A 24,537-nucleotide genomic window follows, 5' to 3' on the forward strand; every position below is an offset into this window, starting at 1 on the left:
CCAATCGTCGACATTGAGTAACAAGTTCCCCCCCCCCCCAAAAAAAAAAAAAAAAAAAAAAAAGCTTAACTTCATTTTTTGTTTTTTTCTGGTGCCACTTCTGCCCCCAATTGCGCCAGCCTGGCTTGATTCAAGTGACCATGGTAAAGTAAAAAAAATAATAATAATAATAAATAAAAATATCAAAAATAATTTTTTTTTTAATGTTGCAAACAATATCATCCAACCATCAACCATCAAGTAGTATAGAAGTGCAAGAAAGGAAGTACGCGTAATTCAAACAATTTGATTACATGTCTGTTAAGGTGTTAATGCCCTGTAATACGTAAGCATATGGACTTGGAGTGTTATTCATTGAAACAACATCAAATTATGCTCTGCAAAAACACATTGCTATACATTCAACAAAAAAACAACTTTGTAGGGTAACCTTGATCCCAGAAATGCAAACATCTATTGAAAGTGAATAAGGCCTGCAGGCATAAACTTTCCTTTGTTTTGATAAACAGCAAAAAATAGAAACAAACCCAAATAATCAGATCATTATACAAAAATAAATGATTGGTAATCACATGTTATCTATGATATGATGAATAATCAATTAATAAATACTCAAATATTATTACATCAGTATTGCAGCATCTCCATTCCTAAGAACACAATCAATGTTGATCATATTAACACAGAGGGGTCAATCACAAGAGAGTCATAAACCATGCAGTTAGCAGTGTGAGTATACCACATAATCTACAGCCCTGAAAATTAACAATGAGGCAAAAATTCAAAAGTCATAAAATCAGAATACAGTGGACTCCCGTTATAATGAGAAGTCCTCGGGACCGGCAGTTTTCTTTTGTTATATTGAAATTTCATTATAACCGAACAAATAAACAATAAAAATGCATAGTTTGGATAACGTTGCGGCATGAATTTTTACTTCGTTGTAACCAGAATTTCGTTATAACCGTGTTAGTTATAACAGGAGTGAACTGTATTATGATTATAGAGAAGGGTGATAATTAGAGTCAGATCATATACAACATTACCACTGAATATCAATTAATTTCATTGTAATCATAAGGAGAGCTCTGTGAGCTCTCCTTTGCAATGTCACTTGCTTGGCACTCTGTTATTTTACAAATTAGAAAGGATATACCTGTGATTCTCAGCGAGTTTGAATGACATGCAAAGAAAAGATGGGGGAAAAACAAGCCTTCCTCTTGTCTTGAAGGATGCGTTGAAAGATAATACTGTGATGAATCTTAATCTTAGTCATGAGTTGAGTGTTTCCATTCGGGAAACAGGAAATTTTACACAATTCATGATCAAATGGTGTCAGAATCATATAATTATCAATTACTATTTCAAAATCTTTCAGGATGTCATGATATTTAGAGCATCATTATCACTGTTGATAAACTCCTACTCAAATCTTCACTGTGTCTGTTGCTAACATTTGAATGATCTTAATCAGAGGGGTAAAAAAAAATTGTCTTTGTGAAGTTGATTCGCCTTTACAAAGACTTAAAATGATCCATCCGTTGTCCTCTATCATACCAGCTTCAAAGACTTCTAGTCCCTACAGGCTAGAAGGAATGATTGGTCGAGTAGAGTCACCATGCACCTTGAGCAGCCAATCAACAAGGATCTTGTTCAATTCTCTGGGTCTGTGGGAATAACAAATGAGAAAAATGAGATGCCTTGAAATGTGACACAAGGCTGACATATTTCATCTGCAAAAATACCAATGAATTTCAGTTTCTATGCAACACGGAACCCCAAAACATACACACAAGATGATATACTGGACTTAAGTTCACTATATTTTTGCAGTTCTATGCTTAATGAAATGATGGAATCCCATTCTCCTTGCTCATCTCGATGTAATCCCATTCTCTTTGCTCATTTTTCTACTTAATGAAATGAGTTAAATTGAACACTGTCAATATTCATTGTCTAAACTTGGTTTGCTTACTTCTCAAGGGCTGCCCAATGTCCACTATCTTCAATGTGACCTCTAGAGAGATTTACCACCTGATGAAGAAAAGCAAAAAAAAAGAGGAAGGTTTTGTGTTTTCTGGAGATACTGGATCACTTTCAACTTCTCATCCATTAAAAAGACACAATAACAGACTGAAGAGGAACTATGAGTTACAGACAATGATTGATAAAGTGAGAAAGTCTATAAATAGTACCGGTAACAAAATATTTGGTTTCGATCATTATAACTGTGGTGAAAAAGCAATTTTACACAAGGGCACCACATTACTTCACAAACATGCATATCAGCTTGATAACAGACGTTCTTGCTGTCAATCAAACAATACTGCCCATGTCACTGGCAACTAGTTTCACTCAGCTGATTTTGGTAAGTACTGAAATAAGATGGGGGGAGGGAGAAAAACATTTCAATCAAAAAAGGGGAGAAAATGCATTACACTGATACTCAGAAACACAACCCAAACAAAACCACCAACAGTTCTAGTCATGTACAGCTTGCGTATATTGATACATGCACACCTTGCCCGACATAGCGATAATACACTATGCTCTTTCCATGCCTACTTCCCTCTGAAGTAAAATACTTCATACACATCATGTTCATGGACAGAAAGCTCAAATTCATATTTCAATCATCTGCTGTAAATCACATCTCATTTGCCATACAAGCATGAGACAAAGTTTCAAAGTATCTTATTATTTCATGTTCTAAAGACCATTAGTTACTGATCATACTTTACAGTATCTACAGTGGACTGATCTACTAATCAGTGCTGTGTTCATTTTGATTGATTTTACGTGATTACTTGGGAAGCATTTGAACATCTATAAGCAAGGAACTATGGGATTGGCATATCAAAGTCACCACCAAAAGACCAGGCAAAGCAGATTACATGTTTTGCCCAAGGGCATAGCTATTGCTGACAAAAGACTCAACAAATGAACCATAACTTGAAGGAAATAAAGCTGATCTTCTGATCTTCAGAAGATCAGCTTTATTTCCTTCAATTTCTACCACGATGATGACCATCTTCCGTACTATGAACCATAACTTCTGCATGAAATTTAAGCCTGGCAATGTCTGACCAGAAATCAAGAATGGTAACAACGTACCCAGGGTTCCATCGCTTTACTCATTGCCGGTGAAAGAACACGGTCTAATCCACAAGTCACCATCAGGGCTGGCATGTAGAGCTATAAATAAGGATATACAAAAACAACTGTCAGTAAGGAGTTTTAATACACACTTTTGCTTGCAGGAGTTCCTTTTTTATCTTTGTTTTATTTCTTTCTTTTTTTTACTCTAATCATTTATGCAATGTACACTAACACCCAAGACTGACAGATTACATTTTTTTTTTTGACACATGATATAAGTGGTGCACAGTAGCATACCAGTAATTTAATTTCAGTAGCAATGACTCATTTGTTCCTCTCACAGAAACATGCAGAAGAAAGTTTTAGCACATGACATATATACATATGTTTTCAAGTGTTCAAATGTATTTTATGAATGTCAGTTTCTAAGCATTCCTTTACTTTTTCATTTCAAATATAAATTATATATTCTTGAATTCCAGATATTCTAGTGTACTGGATTTTAAACTCCATGGAGAGTGGAAATGAATAAATGTATTAATGCATGATAAAAGAAGTGCAGTGGCTAAACTGGACTTTGTGAGGCAAAAGACATGAAACAAAACTAATACATGAAATCATGACTAAAGTCATCAATGAATACTGTAACATTAAAAAAAAAATTCTCTCATAAGTCAATTACATCATTAGGAGCAAGGTAAAACTGCAAATCAAGATTCATATTTCATTTCATTATCTTGACGTAAATGCTACAAATTTGCACTAGAATGCCTTACCTTCCTGCCCATAGCTCTGTGGTTGTACTTCCAGTTCTGCTCAATATTGCGATACCAGTTCAGCATCCCTCTGGAAGGTAGAACAATAAGCTTAGAATTCTACTTCTCTGTCTAGCTATAATCATAAGATTTGACCGGGTGAAACCACTGAAATGAAGAAAAATGCTGCACAGTTTCCACCGCAGGAATGATAATCTGGGAACAGTCTGTAAACTACATAACTTCCTCATGACAAGAAGCAAAATAAATAAGTTTTATATCCACTACAACAAATTATCAAATCAAAAGCACTGTAACACTGTAAATGTTTTGATAAATGCTCATTTATCCTTCATATTTCATTGAGTCCATGTTGGTTGACCTCATTTGGCATTCAAATGGTCCTAAATGGCTTAACAATCATCTAATATTACCAACATTTTCAAAAACCCATTGCTTTTCTTTCAATGTAAATGGAATGTAAATAGCTCCCTAGGGTACAATCTCCATTCATCAATATATCAGTACTTCTAATCGGGACAATACATCCAAGATGAAAACCTATGGTAAAATGTCAATCTCTTTGATTTGTATTTCTTTATCAACAGTGAGTCTTTGTTTCTCTCATGGGTAAATTCTCCTTCCAATGTTGTCATTCTTCATTTATTCTCAAACTGGGAGAATTTAGTATATTTTATTTGGCACAGAATATTACAATAGCAAAGAACAAGTACTCACAAAATTTGGGCAACTGAGAGGAATTGTATGCTTAACCAACCACAAATAGAAAATGGCTCCAGTTCATGACAGAACTCACAAGCATCATCGTCCGAACAGCATTTTCATCTTTCCATTATATGACAATTTTGATGCCAAATTAACTGATGAGTTTTTCAAAGAGCCAACCCAAACTGAAAGCTGGTATCAGATGTGACTTATGGAGATGAATGAGAAGATAAGAGCCAGTCTTCATCAAGAGAAGGAAACCTTGTTTAACATACCTCAGTCCACTAGTCTTCATCTGCTTGACATAGTACTCCAAATCCTCCTCGGTGAGAATACTGCTGAGTGTGATATCATCCTTTACACCAACCAGTAATCCTCCTGCAGTGGACAGAAAGTAAATGTTTTAGACACCCAGAGTCAGTCACAGTTTCAATATTTGGCAGAATTCCTGGGACCTGATGCATAAAACTTTTTACCTGAGAAAAACTGAGGTTGGTTTTTAACAGAATTTCTCCTGTGTGAAGTCAATGGCAGAATCATGCTAACCTGTGTTTTTTAAGTTCTTACCAGATGTTTCTCAAGTTAAATGTTTAATATGAAATATGACTTGATGGTGAATTTGCACTGACAGACCATAATTGAGTACACTTATTACAGTAAAGTAATTGAGTACACTGTTTACAGTAAAATCCAAAGAGTTCAATGGGCATCAAAACTATCATGTGATGTTTGAAATTATTTGTGAATGTTGTATTATTCTGATTCATGCATAAAGATACCATGTGAATCTTAATAGCATTTATCAATGTGCATATGTCATTAAAATCACATTTTATGTGGGATATATGATTTCAATAAATTCTGTGTGCATGTGGTGAAAATACATTAAGGGGATGATTTTTAAGTCTTAAAACAACACTTCATGGTAGAGAAAGAAGGCAAAAATGCAAACAAAACCAAAAAAAAAAAATTAAAAAAAATGATACAATAAAATCAACATACCTCTCTTTCGAACATCTGCAACGCTGAAAGCAGGGTCACGCTGAAAACACAAATCTGACAATTTGTAATATCATAAAAATACCATATTTCCTAAAATAACAGGGAACAATTTAAAAATTCCAGGAATCATGGGAAAATGGCAGACATCATGCAGATGCTAATAATCTAACTATGATTCTATTTGGGGGCATGTATTACCAGCCATTCCAATGTTTCAAGACTAAGCTAAAATGTGTGGTCTGTCATGCATATATGTGCAGTACAACCACTCCTACAGATTTCTACATCATTTCACAGAACGGGAAGAATGCTCGACTCCTATCTTCTCTCCAGCACTTCTTATGATGGTTGAATTCAGCAGAAATTACTGGCCATTCAAAGATTTCAAGATTCTAAGGAGTTTGGCCTCTACCACTCTCACAGATATCTGCATCATCATATAGAACAGGAAGCATGTTGTATCTGTGCATCTCCTCTCTGGCACTTCTCATTCTGGTTGAATTCAGAAAAGTTACTATCCGTGCTATCCACTCCGAGAGACAATGGATTTACTGGATGCCCTGAAAGGAGGAGTCAAACGTTGCTGTGGGAGGTAGCCACGCAATGGGCCAAAATGGCAGGAAATCACTTTCAAGGACAAATTCACTTCATAACAGATTTCAATCCCCGAAATTGAACTGCAACGTACTGTACAATACACAAATGAGAATTACACTACAATATACTTCAATACAACTCCAACTGTGACTACACACAATCTGTCTTAACCATAGGACTATCATTGCAGTTTTGGTCAAAACCTATGTCTTACTCTTTTCTTGATCCCACTGATAAATACCCCATTTACAAGTAATACTTATCAGCTGTCTCCCTACCAATATCCCTGCCAAACATGGCAAGGCATGTGGTGATGTGTAGCTGCCAGTTGCTATGGAGAGCTCCTACACTGCTTAATTGAGCCAAAAGGTATAGACAGGCCCCCTATGTTTGAATTTGAACATAGTCTGCACTTTGAGAGCAATTTTCTCCACTTTTAAAATGTCACCTGTGATGACTGGCATAGGGCCTAGATACAATCATTGCCAATACATCTAAAAGCAAAAGGAGGTCCAGTTTACATAAATTTGAAGCTGTAAACAGCATTAAGAATCTGTTTCTGTGTACACCAAAATTTACTTTAAGCAAACTTACACTGTCAGAACAAATTATGTTTCACACAGTATTAACAAAAACTATTTCTGCTTACATCTGTGCACTAACAGAAAGGATAATTCTCACCTCTTGGGGACGACGGAAAAATGTCTTGACAAATTTCTCAAGGTTTGCCTCCAACTCTGCCTCAGCCACACCCTGTCACAAATCAGATAAGCAGCAGTCACGATTATCATCCTTCAGTGTTCAAAGCATAATCCATGATCTCCACTTCAAATCATCAAAAAGCATGGACTTATTTCTACAAGAGCTGGTATTACCTAATACCCCCTTTCCACATATATTTCTTTCTCATCTGTCTCTTGTCAGAAGCGAAGTTTGTTGCTTCCGACAACTAGCCAAAGCATATCAGATGGAAGTCTGATGAATCCGACTTGTTTTGATCAACCATCAGGTCAGTGTCAGACATGTCACACGTGATCTTCATCGGACAATTTTGCATCATCGGATCACACCCGGCATGACTGACACTCACCTGATAGTCGACCAACGCAAGTTGGATTCATCAGACTGCGATCCGATACATGGCAGTGGGTGGCCGGAAGCAAAAAACTTGGCCTCTGACGAGTGACTAATGAGAAAAAAAAATCTCTGAGAAACGAGGGTATTAGAGTCTGTAATTCATGGAGACTGTGCAGTAATGTACAACTGACAGCGACCATCCATAGAAATAATACATCTAACTAAAGTGTGAACAAAATACAGATCAATCACCCTACAGTGCATAAACCAGGGCTGCACACTAACACATTTTTTCTAACCTGTCTGTCAGACCAGTAGGTACCCAGTTTTCTCATTTTTACTGCTCCATTCCTGAAAAAGTTACCATTTTTTACTGGTCCTGGACCGTCGGACCAGTGCCAGTATGCAGCATTGTATAAACAAACTTTGTGTATGTCAGTTTCTAGTTATACCATAAGCTAGGATGTCCTATGGTTATACAAACAAGTTTGGTAGGAAGGAATGTTTCTGCGAGGATAAAGATGAAATAACAGGAATGAAAGGTCAAGTGTCAAAAGTAAAGGTCACTGAACTGCAGATCAATTGGACAAAATGCCATTTTCAGCATTGAGAGTAAAATGGAAATGTAATCCTCAAGGCCAAAGGTCACGATCAATGAAGTGCATTTCTTTACAATATTGAGGGCCTACACCGACAGAATGCTGTTATTTTGTGAGAAGACAGAGGCATCCAAGTCAACTGTGCAAAATAGTCAAAGTATTTCTTTTTACTCCTTCAGCTATGATCTATGTGGTCTGTATCTCTATTACACTCAATCAGTCAAACAAGCTTATTATAGCAGTCTAGTTGATATGACAGGCATTACGCATGTTTGTGATCTCTTGATAAAAATGGAGAGCATTATTGCCAAAAAATATAATATCAATAATGATAACAGCTGGGGTTTTTTTTCGTTTTTTTTTTTTTTTTTTTTGGGGGGGGGGGGTTGTTTTGTTTTGTTTTGTTTTGTTTTGTTTTGTTTTGTTTTGTTTTGTTTTGTTTTGTTTTGTTTTTAACAACATCTTTGCATCACGAACAGAATGATGTATAATTAGTGAACTTTATCAGGGATCCCGGAGCCACTTACCGGTTCCTGGAAGTAGAGCTGGTAGTCAAACACACCTGGATCCTTCTTAATTCTCTCAAGTGGACTGGATTTATTGTTGGGTGGCATCATTGGGGTGCAGATCCCAGCTACATGGCTGCAATCATAACAAAACTAATAGAGTGTCATAATCTTTGGGCTTGTTGTTGTTGATGGCGGTGGTGGTGATTGGTTGTTGTCATTCTATTTTGTGTGTGTGTGTGTGTGTGTGTGTGTGTGTGTGTGTGTGTGTGTGTGTGTGTGTGTGTGGCCAAATAGCACTTTCCACTGCATCATGGTGCTCTTAGATATTGTTTTATGATACATGTAATATAACTCCTTGTGACCAGAATCCCACCAGTGACTGATAACTGACACACTCTACTCCATGGGGAGAATTCAAGTCAGGCTGCCATGTTTTACAACACAAAATTACTACATTCAACCACGCATCAATCCATAAACTTTGCATTGTGGACAAAGTGCCTTGCTAGAGGACAAAATTGTTGGGGTAGGGATTGAACAGTGGACTGTCCCATTGGAGAGTGCTGCGTATGATCCACTGAACTACTATGCCTCTACAGCTGCAGCTGCACACTGCTGGAGTATGTGACAAGTTTATTGACCTTTCACACAAAATGTACACTTCCTTCACAGAGACTATCCATGAAAACCAGAAGGTTTGCCCCAAGTATTTGTACAATATACATCTTGCCTAACCAAGCAACAACTGATATGTATAAATATATGCAATTAGAATGCCTAAGCGAGAATTAGAATAGAAAGAAATATACAAAATTCATAACTAAATGCTGGGCACTCGTTCTGGAAAAATTCAAGGGTATGAATAGATTTTACTTCACCGGTCTACAGATAGAATTACATTTTAAATGTGAAAGTCCTTTTTTATACTTCCCTTTTTGACAATCCCATCCCTACTCTGTAATATATTTATTACACAATGATATCAAGCACATATCATAAATTGAAATCATACTCTCCTGGTTGGCATTACTCCATAAATATCTTCACCTCCACTTAGATATCAAAATGTAAAGGAATGTTTCTATAAATTTGAAGATGACAGGCACTGAACACAGACACCATAATTCTCCATAATTGTAACATGCATTTGTTTGTTCCCTTGAATTCATCATACTAAGTTTCATCTTCTTTACTTTACCTGACCCTGTCTGCATAGTGCATGGCAAAGGTCCACACCAGGGCCCCACCCCAGTCATGACCGATAAGCGTTGCTTGCGGTAGGCACTGCAACATAATAACAGCTACATATTACATAACCATGGATATCAAGTCCTGTATATAAGGTAGAAGAGGAGATTGATCCTGTACAGCCATAACACAAAACAAACACACATGTTTGCTTGAAACAAAAGATTTGTTTGGAACTATAATTACACTTTTGCAAAATGAGAAACAATTAATTCCAACTGTATCAGGCAATGATGTGTTGTTTACACTCAAACAAGTGGAAAATTGACATGTGCACTGTACACGAATTACATCATTAGAGATAAAACTGTAAACTTCTCCTATCATTCTGTTTTTCCCCAAATTTCTGCCGAGAGTAGAGTAAACAATGTTTTTCCATAAGATGCATAATGAGATGAACATTTTAGCACTTGTAGGTTTCTTGCAATGTCAGCCTCCACTCACTGAAAGAAACAATACATTTCACACAATGTTGCTTGGGTTCAGAAGCAGGATTGTGTATTAAATCAGTTTGCAGTGAGGATGCAGGCTTGACTTGAACCAGACATTGACAATGACACACACATACACTGCAATGCACATTTTTCCACACCACACCAGCATACACAAACTGACAATTAATATTCAGCGATTCTCAGGAGCGATGGCCACAAGTTGTTCATGATCTAAAATGCTCAACCCAAACTCGGATATTTCCCCTTATCCTGCATTAAATAACCGGGCAACTACAATGTATGTATACATGTACATCATAAAGTAACTTCGATAACAACCATATTATGGCAACTATTGATTCTTTTTCATATAACTATATTCAATACATTGTACTGTAACTCACAGGTGAATGATGCAACCATGCTACCAAGCCCACAAATAGAAGCTTGGCAATATTGCTTGTAAATGCCAAACAAAATGCATATTTCCTTGACGTTTACTTCAATAGAGATGATTCACACAAGTGTAGTTTTCCCCATGACAACAGCAGAGAAGGAAACTTTCACACATTTTGTGCTCAGTAATGACTCACCAAAGCATCCATGAACTCAGCCATATCCTGAAAAATAAATTAATTAATTAATTAAGCTTCAGAGGTTCAGAACATTTCAATGAAATATCTGGTAGAATAATTTAAACAGCATCCAACAGTGGATTCACAAATTTGATCCATACATCACCGATCACACATGTCTAAAATCTAATGTTTCTATATCTGAAAGCTGTAGTATATGCAACTAAAAATTACTGTAAAAGCTGTCATTTACAGATATTATCGCAAATGAGGAGGTCACAAATATTCTTGCGATTTGACACCAAGGCTATCGTAGGTGCACTAATGCCTGTCTGTTGGTGATAATTTTGTGTGTTGTTAAATTCATGGCCCAACAGTGATTCATGAACTCTGCAAAAATAACAGCTTTTACAGTACATAAAATGTGCTAAACACCCATTCACACTCTAAACCAAATCGATGGAAGTGATTAAGGGTAATATATAAGTACTCTCTCGCATTATGTACTAAAGTCTTTCTAAAACTTAATTCTAATACTGTGGACATACAAAATTAAAATTGAAAAAAAAAAACAACAACAATGAAACAAAAATATAAGACCACATAATTATGCTGATATGTACAAACATGGATCGAGGTAATGGAATTAGCAAGATTATTCTTTAGCATCAGTCATGAAAGATAGTATATCAGCTGTTTACTTGGTCATTAAATACTTGGCTTTCAGATTTTTCTATTCTTTTTTTTTTTTCAAATCCTATCTGGAAACATTTTAAGGGTGCATTCTTTCTTTTCTGAGAGAAGCAAAGTTCTCTGGTAATTGATGAAAACTATTTGGACACTGAGAGTATCATGGCAAAGCTTGCCTTCTTCTATATGACCAACAGGTGGCAGCAATTAAATCTTGCTTGATTTGCCTGATACAGATGAAGGGAATGTCATTAAACTATACCTGTTTAGATCATCTCTAAATAGAGTGCCACTTCATTCTCTATTTTTACTTTAAGATTGTCTTCTACCTTTAAAAGCACCTACATATGATATCCTACAAAGAAAATCAAATGAACAAGCATCAAGTAAACAGTTATTTTCACAGATAGTTGGAACAGACCCTTCCAGTTTCCATACCCAATACCAAATATTTGCATTACAGGAAACAATAGCTCAATGTGTCATATGCAACATAGATGTTCTGCTATAAAGAAAAGCAAATAAATCAAAAGTATACTAACCTTACACATCCTTTCCTGGCTGTATTCTTCAATCTCTGCAGAAACAAAATGCACCCATGTTAAGAAAGAATTAGTTCAGTAAAATATAGTGGTGTCAGACAGTCTAATTTAATATGTATGAGTAATTTCTACTACTACTTTGGGGGGAATGCATCCTACAAGTATTGCTTCTTTAGCAAAACTACCCCCACCCCACCCCCATCCAGATTTTTCAAATATTCAATAAACGTTGTAACTACTTCTTTTCTAAATGCATACTTACTAAATTTGTTCATTGCGCATTCTAATGATATAAAAACAAACACTTACTTTCTGTAAAATTTCATACTTGCATGATTCTATTGAAGATAAAAAAACGAGTGAGTCAATGAATGAATTTCTATGTGCAGAGGCATTTGTGAGTGCATGTTTTACTCCTGTTTTAATTTGCACATGTGCGAATACACTGGCTGTTCATGATTTAATTTTTTTTTTTCTTGCAAGGAATAAAGTGCAGAGCTTTTCAAGTGGTCATATACATGGACATATCAACATAGACACACACACACACAATCTGGGTGGGGATGTGCATGCATGGTACAGGTGGTCCAGAGACTTATCATTTGCCATACAATGTTTAAAACAAGGAAAGAGAAAGACAGAAAGAAAGATTGGGATGAGAGAGATTAATACGAAGGAGAAAAAATGAGGAAGAATTGGCAAGAGGATGAAGTAGAGGAGGAAGAAATAGAAGTAGGTAGAGCAGTAAGAGGAAAAGAGAGAAGAGGAGGGAAGAGTACAAGAGGTGTGGAGGAGGAGAAGGAGAAAGGAGAAGAGAAGATGGAGAGAAAAAAGTGAACAAGAAAAAGGTATCTTCTCACCTGGTGGGTTGCTGCTCTGCCCGTACCCCTTCATGTCTAGGGCGATGACTCGGAAACCTGCACCAACTAGGGCAGGGATCTATGTAGGAAAAGACATGGGGAATCAAAATAAGAAGCATAAGCAAAATGAAAATAACTACAGATAGATAAATTAAATCATAACAGGAAAAGCAATAATGCCACTGATAGATTACAAAACAAATTATGAATTATATGAGTGACTATGAGTGTTTAATGTGGTTGATCATTACAAATAAGAAGGATGTTCCTCATATGACAAATATGAAAGACAATTATCTGTAGGCCTACTCAGGTTAACCGTGAAAATCACTAATACCAAAAGCAAAGAAGGATCTGTCGTAAATGTACAAAAGTACTTGAGTGAAGGCATTTACAAAAGCTGACTTTTCTGACAAGTAATGACTAATGATGATAATAAATCTGTCATTATTTGAGCACACCCACTATTAAAAAGAGTTGACAATGATTGACATCTATGACAATAAAACCCAATCCAGAGAGTAATCTTCACCACTGACCTGGGTCTTCCACTCGTACCATGACTCTGGGAATCCATGACACAGGATGACAGGGGGACCGGTTCCCATGTCCACATAGTGGAACTTGACACCACTCTGGGAGAACCAAAGGAAACATTAAAACTTTTAATGATTAGAAAAAGAGCGAGAAGCTGGAATGTCTCAATCTGAACAGATTACATGCAACAAGGAAACAACATTGATGCTAGTGATATCATTTGTGTCTGTAGGTCAAGCTTCAGTCAGACATTTTGAATCAATCTCAGAGAATGCAGGAAGGTACACTTACCCTTGTGACTGCATAGGAATGAGGCACCTTGTCTGGATGGACCTTAATGGGCTTTGCCTCCTGGAAAACCTGGGTGGGGCAGAAATGGAGAAGGAGTAATCAGTGATGTACCTCAATCATACAGCCTAATAATATGAGACCCTCTGATGTGCTTGCATTTATTTACATTAACACTTTTCATAAGCACTATCAGAATCTGACATTCTCAGATTTGGTCAAGTGCACAAAGGACTTGACAATTGAAAGAAAACAGACAAAAATATAACATTTTCCATCCTAGTAGTAAATGGGGGGGGGGGTGGTAAGGGGTCCAAACTTTATTAAAACTATTCAGTTGCTAATTTGAGTGTAAATTGACGGGCCTTCAGCAAAGGCTATCACATCTACAAGCATCACAACGATAATGACACTTAAAGAGTGGGGGGAAAAGGGATCTTTCGGAGTGAAGTTTTTTCCCAACTCACATCTACATTGGTTATTTCTTGCAGCTCCTTGAGGGCAGCATTCTTGTCCTTGACGAGGATGGTGGAGATACCCAGTCCCTTGGCGGCCTTGAGGTTTGACCCGATGTCATCAAGAAAAATCATCTGTCAGGAGAGGGTGAACACAAGTGACCAATGGTTACTTGGCTCGTGAATATCAAGTGATGCTGACACTGACACTGATACAACAAGGAAAAGTAGAAATTACGCGGTGCGTAATATATGTCCCCGCCGGAAGTAGCATTTTGTAACAAAATGTGCAATATAGGTAAAAAATCAAGGTCAAAGGTCAAAGAAGTCAAAGGTCAAAATTCTGTGTAGAAGTTTTGAAGCCCTCACCTAGTGCCATCACATAAAGCAAATCATAAATGGAATCGAATTTGGGTTAGAAATGGCGAAGGAGTAGCATTTTGTAGCCAATGTACAATATAGGTCAAAAATCAAGGTCAAAGGTCAAAGAAGACAAAGGTCAAAATTCTGTGTAGAAGTTTTGAAGCCCTCACCTAGTGCTATCACATAAAGCAAACGGAATCAAAATCGGGTTAGAAATGGCAAAGGAGTAGCATTTTGTAGCAAAATGCACAATATAGGTCAAAAAATCAAGGTCAAAGGTCAAAGAAGTCAAAGGTCAAAATTCTGTGTAGAAGTTTTGAAGCCCTCAACTAGTGCCATCACATAAAGCAAACGTAATCGAAATCGGGTTAAAAATGGCAAAGGAGTAGCATTTTGTAGCAAAATGCACAATATAGGTCAAAAATCAAGGTCAAAGGTCAAAGAAGTCAAAGGTCAAAATTCTGTGTAGAAGTTTTGAAGCCCTCACCTAGTGCCATCACATAGAGCAAACGGAATCGAAATCGGGTAAGAAATGGCGAAGGAGTAGCATTTTGTAGCAAAATGTACAATATAGGTCAAAAAATCAAGGTCAAAGGTCAAAGAAGTCAAAGGTCAAAATTCTGTGTAGAAGTTTTGAAGCCCTCACCTAGTGCCATCACATAAAGCAAACGGAATCGAAATCGGGTTAGAAATGGCGAAGGAGTAGCATTTTGTAGCAAAATGTACAATACAGGTCAAAAATCAAGGTCAAAGGTCAAAGAAGTCAAAGGTCAAAATTCTGTGTAGAAGTTTTGAAGCCCTCACCTAGTGCCATCACATAGAGCAAACGGAATCGAAATCGGGTAAGAAATGGCGAAGGAGTAGCATTTTGTAGCAAAATGTACAATATAGGTCAAAAAATCAAGGTCAAAGGTCAAAGAAGTCAAAGGTCAAAATTCTGTGTACAAGTTTTGAAGCCCTCACCTAGTGCCATCACATAAAGCAAACGGAATCGAAATCGGGTTAGAAATGGCGAAGGAGTAGCATTTTGTAGCAAAATGTACAGGTCAAAAATCAAGGTCAAAGGTCAAAGAAGTCAAAGGTCAAAATTCTGTGTACAAGTTTTGAAGCCCTCACCAAGTGCCATCACATAAAGCAAACGGAATCGAAATCGGGTTAGAAATGGCGAAGGAGTAGCATTTTGTAGCAAAATGTACAATATAGGTCGAAGGTCAAGGTCAAAGGTCACGACTGAAATTCTGTGTAGAAGTTTCAAAGCTCCCATGTAGTGCTATCATATAAAGCAAACAGAATCAAAATTGGCTCATAAATGACAGAGAAGTAGCAAATTGAAGATTTTGATCACACACGGACGCACACACGGACGGACACACGGACACACGGACACACGGACACACACACGTACGGAGCCCGTTTCATAGTCCCCTGCTCGAACTCGTTCGGCGGGGACAACAATGGGAAAAAAAGTGATGTCAGGAATGCTGTCCTTTCTCTTCACAAAACTGTGGATATTTTAGTTGAAATCTGACCCATACAAGTTTGGTCAAGGCAGCAAAAGGGAAAATAGATTGACTATGAGAATGAGACATGTTTGGGGAAAAATATCTTGGTAACAGCCCAAATTGAATGAACTTCTTTTTCTTTCTTTTTTGTTATTGGGTGTGTATCACTATATCAATGCAGTGGCTTCTTCATTACAAGGTGAATGGGGCCTTTCATTACCAATTTCACTTCTATTCAGGAGGCTGATTGGGACAATGGAGAAGAGAATGGGAATAGAAAGTAGTACATTGCTTACCCGTTAATTGGGAACTGCTTTGGTGGAAACTCCACTTAAGTGCAACAAAACTTGATGTAACAAATTTTTCAAGTGTTATTTCCACCGCTTAGTCAAAACCATACACTTTATCGGGACTTCACTGCTTTTATCATGGCACATGTATGCAGGTTTGCATGTTTAGTTCACTGCAGATTTACAGGGAATTACTACTTGCTTTCAAAGTAACATTGTACTATTTGTAGTAACTGAGCAGAATATGATGAAGTACATTGTACTCAATGGTCTCTACAATCTCTGCAAGATATATTATATGAAATGATTAACTTAAAAAAAAAGATGAATTCAGAGACAATGTACACATTGAGTGTTGAAAAAACAAACTTCATACTATTATTCTTGTTATCCCACACATGACAATGTCATGCATTTCACACTTAATATCAAACTACTTTCTTATTTACATGTTCATCATGATATATAAAATTCTGAAGCAATTACAATGCTTTGTAAGCTGATGGGTATGCAAGACGAAATTCTTTCTCTGCAGATTGGCACATATGTCTGGAAACTGACTGTAACTGAATAGAGATTAATCAACCCACCTAATCCCTACTTTGTGACCATGGCTTTCCTGATGGACTGATATGACTTGCTACACCTGACTGGGCTTGCTAATCTCTAACCAGGTCAGGTTTGGATTGATTTTATACTCAATGTTGATGATGGGGGGGGGGGGGACTTAGCAGGTTAAGCTATGTCCTTGGGCACACAAAGGGTTAATAATACTGACTTGTTTTAATTTATGCATCAATGATGATTCAAATGTAATGTTGGCCATCAACAACATTCCTTTTTGTGAATAGCTTTCTCAATGCAATTTACTACTGCAAATGGCCACAAAGTCAATATAATGTATGATGAAATCTTTGTAAAGCTCTTCAAAACCTAAAGTGAAGTGCTGCATTCTATGGCCTCCCAACTCTACTAGTCAATCTTTGAAGGCTTCATGATCAAATACTACTCATATGAATCATACCTCCTCTGCCTTAATCTCCAGCTTCCTCAGTGCTTCTTTGAAGATGCTTTCATGCGGTTTGCGTTGACCGAAGCGGCAGGACTCGATGAAGTGGTCAAAATGAAAACTTGACAGTGCTGTCATGACACCAGCTGAGAGAGCGTTTTGTTCTCTGTCATCGATGTAGTTGTTGGTCAGCGCTGCTGTTTTGAAGCCTACATTGGCAATGAGGATTCCCAACATCAAACAATTTACTATAGTAATTCAAAAGACTGCTCTTAATGAACTTAAAATTTTACCCAAAAAATTGTCATTGATTATTTTGGGTGGATCTAATCCCATTCATTAATTTTGTAGCCTTGATTTATCTTGCAAAAATATTTTGTTTCGTTAAGACATTGAAAGCCTTCATTCAATTCATGATATATCATAATAAAAAAAGATTTGAACAATTAGTTCCTTGATGAATTCATATCAGTACAATGATATGTTAACTTCCAAAGTTATGCTTATTACAAGATTAAGATCTCTGAATTCTCCTCCTACATGAGTTGCTTGACAAAATACTGCAACAGATCATGTAATTTGCTATCTCCTTTAGCATGATGTCCATTGTAATTTAAATTGGTAATACCAATGCTAAACTAGGACTTCCATACATTCTAATTTGTACAGATGTGTACGTAGCTGAACTAATTAGGACCATAGTACATTGTCACATGACTGTAACAGGGAGAAGAATAAAGATATGAAGAAGAAGTGATTGAATGAGGACCAGCACTGTTTTATACGCGCATATCCTATTGTAACCAAATATCCAAACATTCTCTTGTTGATCTCATGATTCATTGAATATGAACTATGCTGATGTTGACTATGAGGCGAGTTTTTTACCATGTTGCCTCAGCACTGCAACAGCATTGATGATCTCTGGAACCAGCTTGAGATCCATGAAGGCATCAAACATGGTCCTGGTGTTGAAGTCCGGTGGTAAGGTCACGCCCTCTTTCTTAGCTGCCTCCCTGCACTCCTTCTCAAAGTGCTCAGTGAACTGAGGAAACAAGCAAACCAATTCAAACACCAGCCGCTTTTATCATATATGTGAGCATTACTCACTAGTAAGCTATCAGACACAATTGTAAGCTATCAGACACACTTGATCACATGACAGAACACAATTTATGATGCTCTTCCACGGGCAAAACATTGCTACATATGTTTTCCTATGGCAGAACATTTTATGTAAGCAAAGGAATATGGGAAGAAGAGTGGAATAAAATAAGTGCACCCAACTGGGTATACACTGTGTTTATCTTTTACTGTATTATAAAAGGTGTAGATTGATAGGGACACTAAAGCTGTGTAGAGCTGGGCATAGCTAGCTAGCATATGTGACCGTGCACCTCAAAACGAACATAAAGTCGCACACACTGATTTTACGTGAGGACTGAAAACAAGTGAAATGGGTCAACCTAGCCGAACTTGACTTTTTCATATTTTCTGAAAGAGCGGGTCTTCTTTTACATTATGCTAAAATTTGGTATCATAAAACGGGCAGGAAAGTGTGTTTTTTAGCAGCTTATCTCGACCATTTTTGGTAGAATAGTGTGATTAGGTGTGTCTTCAGAATCCCTTTTTCATTTCTGAAAAAACCTTGCCCACACTCTTCACTTTCAACTCTAATAACTTTTGAAAGGATAGTGCTACTGCTTTGAAAGTTGGCATTGATTATGGACAGAATGTGTTAATGAGGCATGCTTAATTTTAATTTGATCTGATAATCCCCTCATTGTTGTTACTCTGGTGATTTTACTTCCTGTTTTTTTGTCCCATTCATCGCACAGCCAGCACGGTTTGGTAAAGATTAAGCGCTTGAATAGACACTGTATTTCAGAGCCTCTTTTCTCAGTTCACACTTTTCCTGAGTTTGTGCTTTCTTTCCAATATATAGATAGGTTAGGAGAGTCCATTTGATTTGAGTTATACATCATTTTAAAGCTTAAAGTCTGCTCTTTCAGAATATGGTCATAACTAAAAATTCATGTCTGGCGACTTTTTGTTTGTTTTGAGGTGCAGTGTCACATATGATCTTGCTGGTGATGCTTCTAAAGTGGCTACCACAGAATATTCAAGATGTTACAAAAGCGGCCACAACAAAAATTTGAAGGTAAAGGTTTGTGTCTAACCCATCTCTACATAATGTGATGGTTTCGTTGTCAAGAATAGTGGTAGTTCATTATGAAATGATCTTGAAAGCAAATATTATAATCAGACTACCAGTAGTCAAATTTAGACCACATACTTGCTTTCCTGTCACTACCGATTTCCCCATAATTCAGATGACACGCATCGCATTTGTGCTAAGTGAGGCAGTATTGTTTACTTCATCAATATCACTTTACTCATGAAATTCTTGAAATGATGGGCATGCACATAGCAGATAATCCTAAAAATCAACTTCACTTAACTACAAAGATGCCACAAGCAGGGTCTTTCGGTTAAAAGACGACCACATGGCACTGCTAAATGTTCATCTGTTGAGTTGTTGTTGCTGTGATTTCATTTGACGGGAAGGTGTAAGGTGGATCCTCATTGCACTTTAATATTGAAAATGAGAAACTTTGTCTACCATTTTGAGGAACATGAGTGAAACAAACCTGTCTGGCTGTCAGCTCACCCCGCTCCATCTTACAGAAGGTATTATCCGGCATTCCCCTGATAAGCACCCCCTCCAGGAACGATCTGAAGAAACAATACAAAATGTTTTCGGCTATATAAATACATTTGATATCTTCCAGCCTTTCTGCAACAGAGGGATCATTATGTAAAAGACTGTGAATGAAAAATGAAACATAAAGAGGGAGAAGATAGATGAAGAAGGAGGCTGAGCAAGTAGACGACAAGGAAGTGAGAGTAAGAAATATGTATGTGGAAAAGAAAGGAGAGATGAGGCAGCTAGAAAGGCAGCTAGCAGAAGACACAAGACTAGACATGGCAAAGAGAATACAAAAAAAAAACACAAAAAAAAGAGGTCTAGAAGGGGGAGTAAATACATTGTAGTTGAATAGAGCTTACAGTGAAAAGGAGGTGAATGAGAGTAAGACGGGGTTGAGAGGAGGAGGGAAAACATAGAAGGCAGAGAACTACAAAAGAAGGGCAAAAACAGGAATCAAAGTGTATCACATGTGAGCTTCACAATGGTATAACTAATGTATGTCTGACTTTCTGTCCGTGGGTTTGCTATATTCATTGTATGAATTCAATCTGTTTGTTAATTACATAAGATCACATATTTGACTATCATTTATTAAAATCATGAGCATCATGGGAATTTTGCAGAAGAGAAGATCTAGAGGGACATGAAATGCCGTTCTCTGCCATTCTTGCAATCATGTTTGACATGAGACTGAATAAGACTTCCATGACTTTGTAGCAAGACCTCAGTCAGCAATGACCTTCAGTGTTTGCTCTTCAGTTTCATACGGTCAGTAGGAGAGGAAAAAAAAACACTTCAAACTCTGATATTTACCTTTACCTCCTGCCAATATTGGTAGAAGGTAAAGGTTTTGTTTGGAATGCCTTGAAAAGGTTAGACCAGCAGGTCAGCAAACAAAATATAGAATGGAGGCTCTTTTAACAATATGTAGGTCACAAGTCAATAATTCTTACAATTTTGTTAGGCCCCAGTAAATTGTATGATGGAAGCAAATCCTGAAAACACAACCAAGTTTCCTTTTTATATCAGATCTTTGCCTTTGCAAGGACATTGCATAATCTTAATGTACCAGTACCAGAGCATGTTGCCAGCTCTGAATGTGACAATTCATACTGTGGAAATACTGGAAATTGTATCACATGTGCGCAGAGCGAACATCACGAGAATGTAGCAAACAATATTTCCTGACTTCTCATTGTGCAGCTAAAGAAATAAACACTGTAAAAAATCACAATTATTGGTTAATTACGGACATTTGTATTGAAAAGTGAACTGTAAATAAAAGAGAGCATTTTTCACTCACAGCACAATGTGTCTAATACCCAACATCTTTGCTAACAGCTTCAGAGCATGCAGATCCCCCCTCCCCCACTAAAAAAAAAAAAAATGGTACAATAAATCCCACATCATATCGAATTTGGATCTTATTCACAGAACACAGCTTGAGTAAATTGAATTTGTGACCAGTTAAGAGTGAAGGTAAAAGACTTTGATTTCAATGCTTTCTTTCAAAGTAGGTATATCGTTATAATCTCTCACTTCAGAGTAAAGTTACAATTTGCATATCAAAATAATAACTAAAGCATGAATAATACTTGGTACATGTAGGTCTGTTCACTTGAAAAGTGATTTGCAACATCTAGGTTCCCTTCATTGGTCAATGGTGCCAATCGAGCCAGATAGACTACAGACCTCTACTGGAGTTGAAGCAATCCTCTTTTTCTCAAAGAGTGATATCGGAATGGAACAGTCTACCATCGTATGTTACTAATGGGTATAATCGTGATATAGTCCCCACCATAGGCCCACCGCAGCGCGTGTGCACCCGCGGACTAGGGTTAGGGTATAGGGTTAGGTCGGGTTGTATTTAGTACGGACATGCAGCGGTGGGGACTATATCACGATTATGCCGTTACTATGTAGTAGAGTTTAGAGAGCATTTCAATCAATACACGCAAAACAAGTCTAAAGAAATTTTGGGCAAGATCCCACATAAGATAGACGACTATAGACCTAACCCTGATGAAGTTTTCAAATGTCCATGCATGTACTCCAGCTGTACAAAGCCTATATCACACAGAAATTTTGTCATCTTTCCTGGTGCAGAGGGGCAAATAAGTTTGGTAACTATTAGACCATTTCCACGGTATGATAAATTCCATTGTATGGTATGGAGTTTCTTCGCATTAATACCACACACTTTTTTCTTTTCTCAAAAATCATGTTCCATGCAGTGGCAAAATGAGTTCTAATTCTATTAGTATTATACTAGTGAGCAACATCAAAGTCTGTACTCTCGCAATAAAGTAATGCCACAACACAAACTGAGGATCAGCATCTATTTATTTATTTATCATTACCGGTATTACTATATTTATTCAGCCAACCAAATGGAAAAGAAAATAACATTAACATAACAAACATTCACATGGAAATGACAAAGCTGATGTAATATACACAGTCGATGTATAACACAAAGTATTGAACAGGGATGCAATATATGGGCTAAGTAGGGCTCACAAAAGTAATTATTTTAGTGTTACCCATATATCATATAGGCATGTGAGCAAGTACTGCCGATACCGTGACGGCGTAGATCAATCGACAACCTGCGTGCTTTGGTTGTGTCACTTACCCGGGAAGCCCGATTGATACTCCGTACTGTCTGATAGCATTCTGAGGTGGCTCGAATACGACACCTCCTAAATCAAATACGACTGCCTTCTTGTTGGAGTTCTTGGCCATTTCTGTTGAAAATGAACGCTCTGGGAAAGAAGCACAGATCCTTCCACCGTTCAACTGAGTTATGACAGAATATTTGCTCACTCCAAGCCGTAAATACGATATTCTTGTGACAATAGTCCGTAGGATTCTCGTTGTCATTGTTCGGCATTTAAGAGCGACCAGTACTAGTCTACGTCTGTCTTCAGCTCACGTGTGTGTTTCCCAGGCTTCCACAGGCTCGCTCTATTATGGGTAATGTTTACAGTAAGTGGGCATGGGTCATTCTGCTGTGAAGAGGTGGGTGTGTCCTTCCCGAGCAAGGTTTGTACTCCGTTTGTCAAGAGAAACAAAGGATCAAAGTTTGCTCTTTATAGCGGAGAGAGGGGAAAATTCTTGCTCGTCGGGTTTACTCAGGTGCACATAATGCCAGCAAACTAGCAAAGTGTATTGTCAGTATACGTGATAGACAGATTTGTTTCAGAAGAAGACACCCGGGACACAGTTGCACATACCTGACCAGAGAGACCACCCTAGATGAGTTACACACGTGTGATTGCATGCACGGCATTGGGCCTGGGACGATGAGATCGTTTTATGGAACGCCTTGTGTGTGTACGTTTGTGTCTCTGTATAATTATGTGTGTTGGTGTACTTACCGTGTACATTCTACACAGTCAACGCTTTTTATCTTTGAATGAATGAATTTGTAACGAAACTTCGTGATATACAGGGGAACCAGAAAGGGGGGAGGGGGGGGGGGGGGGGGGGGGGGCTCGGGCCCCCACTTTTTTTGCACCCGTACATAGGAATACATAGGGTGTTCCCACTTTGGGCCCCCTCCCCCTTTTTTTTTGTCCCGGAAGCGGCAGTAGAAAAAAAAAAAAAACAGAATGAAAGAAACCTATGAGTGCGTTAAGGCCTTTGTTTTTGAGCTGAAGGCCTTTTTTTTTGTTTGTTTGTTTGTTTGTTTGTTTGTTTGTTTGTTTGTCAGCTGAAGAAACCCGGAAGTGGCACCAGACGGCCCTTTCTTTTTTTCTTTTTCTTTTTTAAAGCTCATGAAACCCGGAAGTGCCCCCCCCCCCCCTCCACTTTTGAAAACGTGGCGCCGGCCGTGACATATTCATGTATTTTGATAAATCACAATGATAATTATATTATTTAATGTACACCTTGGCAAGGGTGCTAACAAATAGCATATGCTAATCGAGGTTAGCCCCATAAGGTTGATTACAAGAATCAATATCAGTAAATTGACTGAAAATATATATCCCTCATATCTTTTCAGATAACGCATATACAATATTTACAATAAGAACAACAGTAATAACATGACAAAAATATCAATGATAATAATAAAGAATATCAAGTGAGCTTGAAATAAATAAAATGAAAAACAATTACCTTCATTAATCATTATATAACATGACCTCATCATTCTTGACACAAAGTGTCTTAATCTATACAATATTCCAATCTTTTTACTTAATAGATTGCATTATCAATTTCATTCTTCCATGTCAAATTTTTGTCTATACGAATTCCAAGGAACGATATTGGCTCAACTGACTCTAGAATGGTATCATTCATGATCAAATGACCTGATGTAAAAAAATGTCTTCGTCGATTTTTGATAACATGTAATTATTCTTTTTTTTTTCCGTATTCATTGTGAGTTTGTTTGAGTTGCACCAAGCTATTACATCTTTCAGGTTATGGTTAACTTCTGATAAATTGATTTTACGTTCATCATGCTTAACTGTATAAAATAGATAAGAACCATCTGCAAACAAGCAAAAACTGAAATAATGTGATGAATTGTGTAGATCATTAATGTAGACAAGAAATAATGTGGGCTGAATTGAATTGCATTGAATTGAATTGAATTGAATTGAATTGAATTGAATTGAATTGAATTGAATTGAATTTAATTTAATTGAATTGAATTG

General features: G+C 37.2%; 1 protein-coding gene across 1 annotated transcript; it reads right to left on the reverse strand.

The window, feature by feature from the left end:
- Positions 1-101: 101 nt before the first annotated feature.
- Positions 102-22,769, reverse strand: LOC139721112 (bifunctional epoxide hydrolase 2-like). The gene is made up of 19 exons (XM_071632443.1): positions 22,503-22,769; positions 19,809-19,893; positions 18,046-18,202; positions 17,173-17,366; positions 14,006-14,128; positions 13,542-13,610; positions 13,253-13,348; positions 12,714-12,792; positions 11,854-11,888; positions 10,640-10,666; positions 9,563-9,648; positions 8,383-8,497; positions 6,861-6,932; positions 5,583-5,622; positions 4,856-4,958; positions 3,876-3,945; positions 3,115-3,195; positions 1,976-2,034; positions 102-1,667 (listed from the first exon to the last, which is right to left on the reverse strand). The coding sequence occupies exons 1-19, from the start codon at positions 22,748-22,750 to the stop codon at positions 1,580-1,582; spliced, it is 1,827 nt and encodes a 608-aa protein (XP_071488544.1). The 5' UTR covers positions 22,751-22,769; the 3' UTR covers positions 102-1,579.
- Between the last annotated feature and the right edge of the window lie 1,768 nt (positions 22,770-24,537).

Source organism: Diadema antillarum, unplaced genomic scaffold, assembly GCF_040938485.1.
Source record: "Diadema antillarum isolate AM-2024a unplaced genomic scaffold, OU_Dant_1.0 scf00000138, whole genome shotgun sequence".
In the NCBI taxonomy this organism is placed as follows: Eukaryota; Metazoa; Echinodermata; class Echinoidea; order Diadematoida; family Diadematidae; genus Diadema; species Diadema antillarum.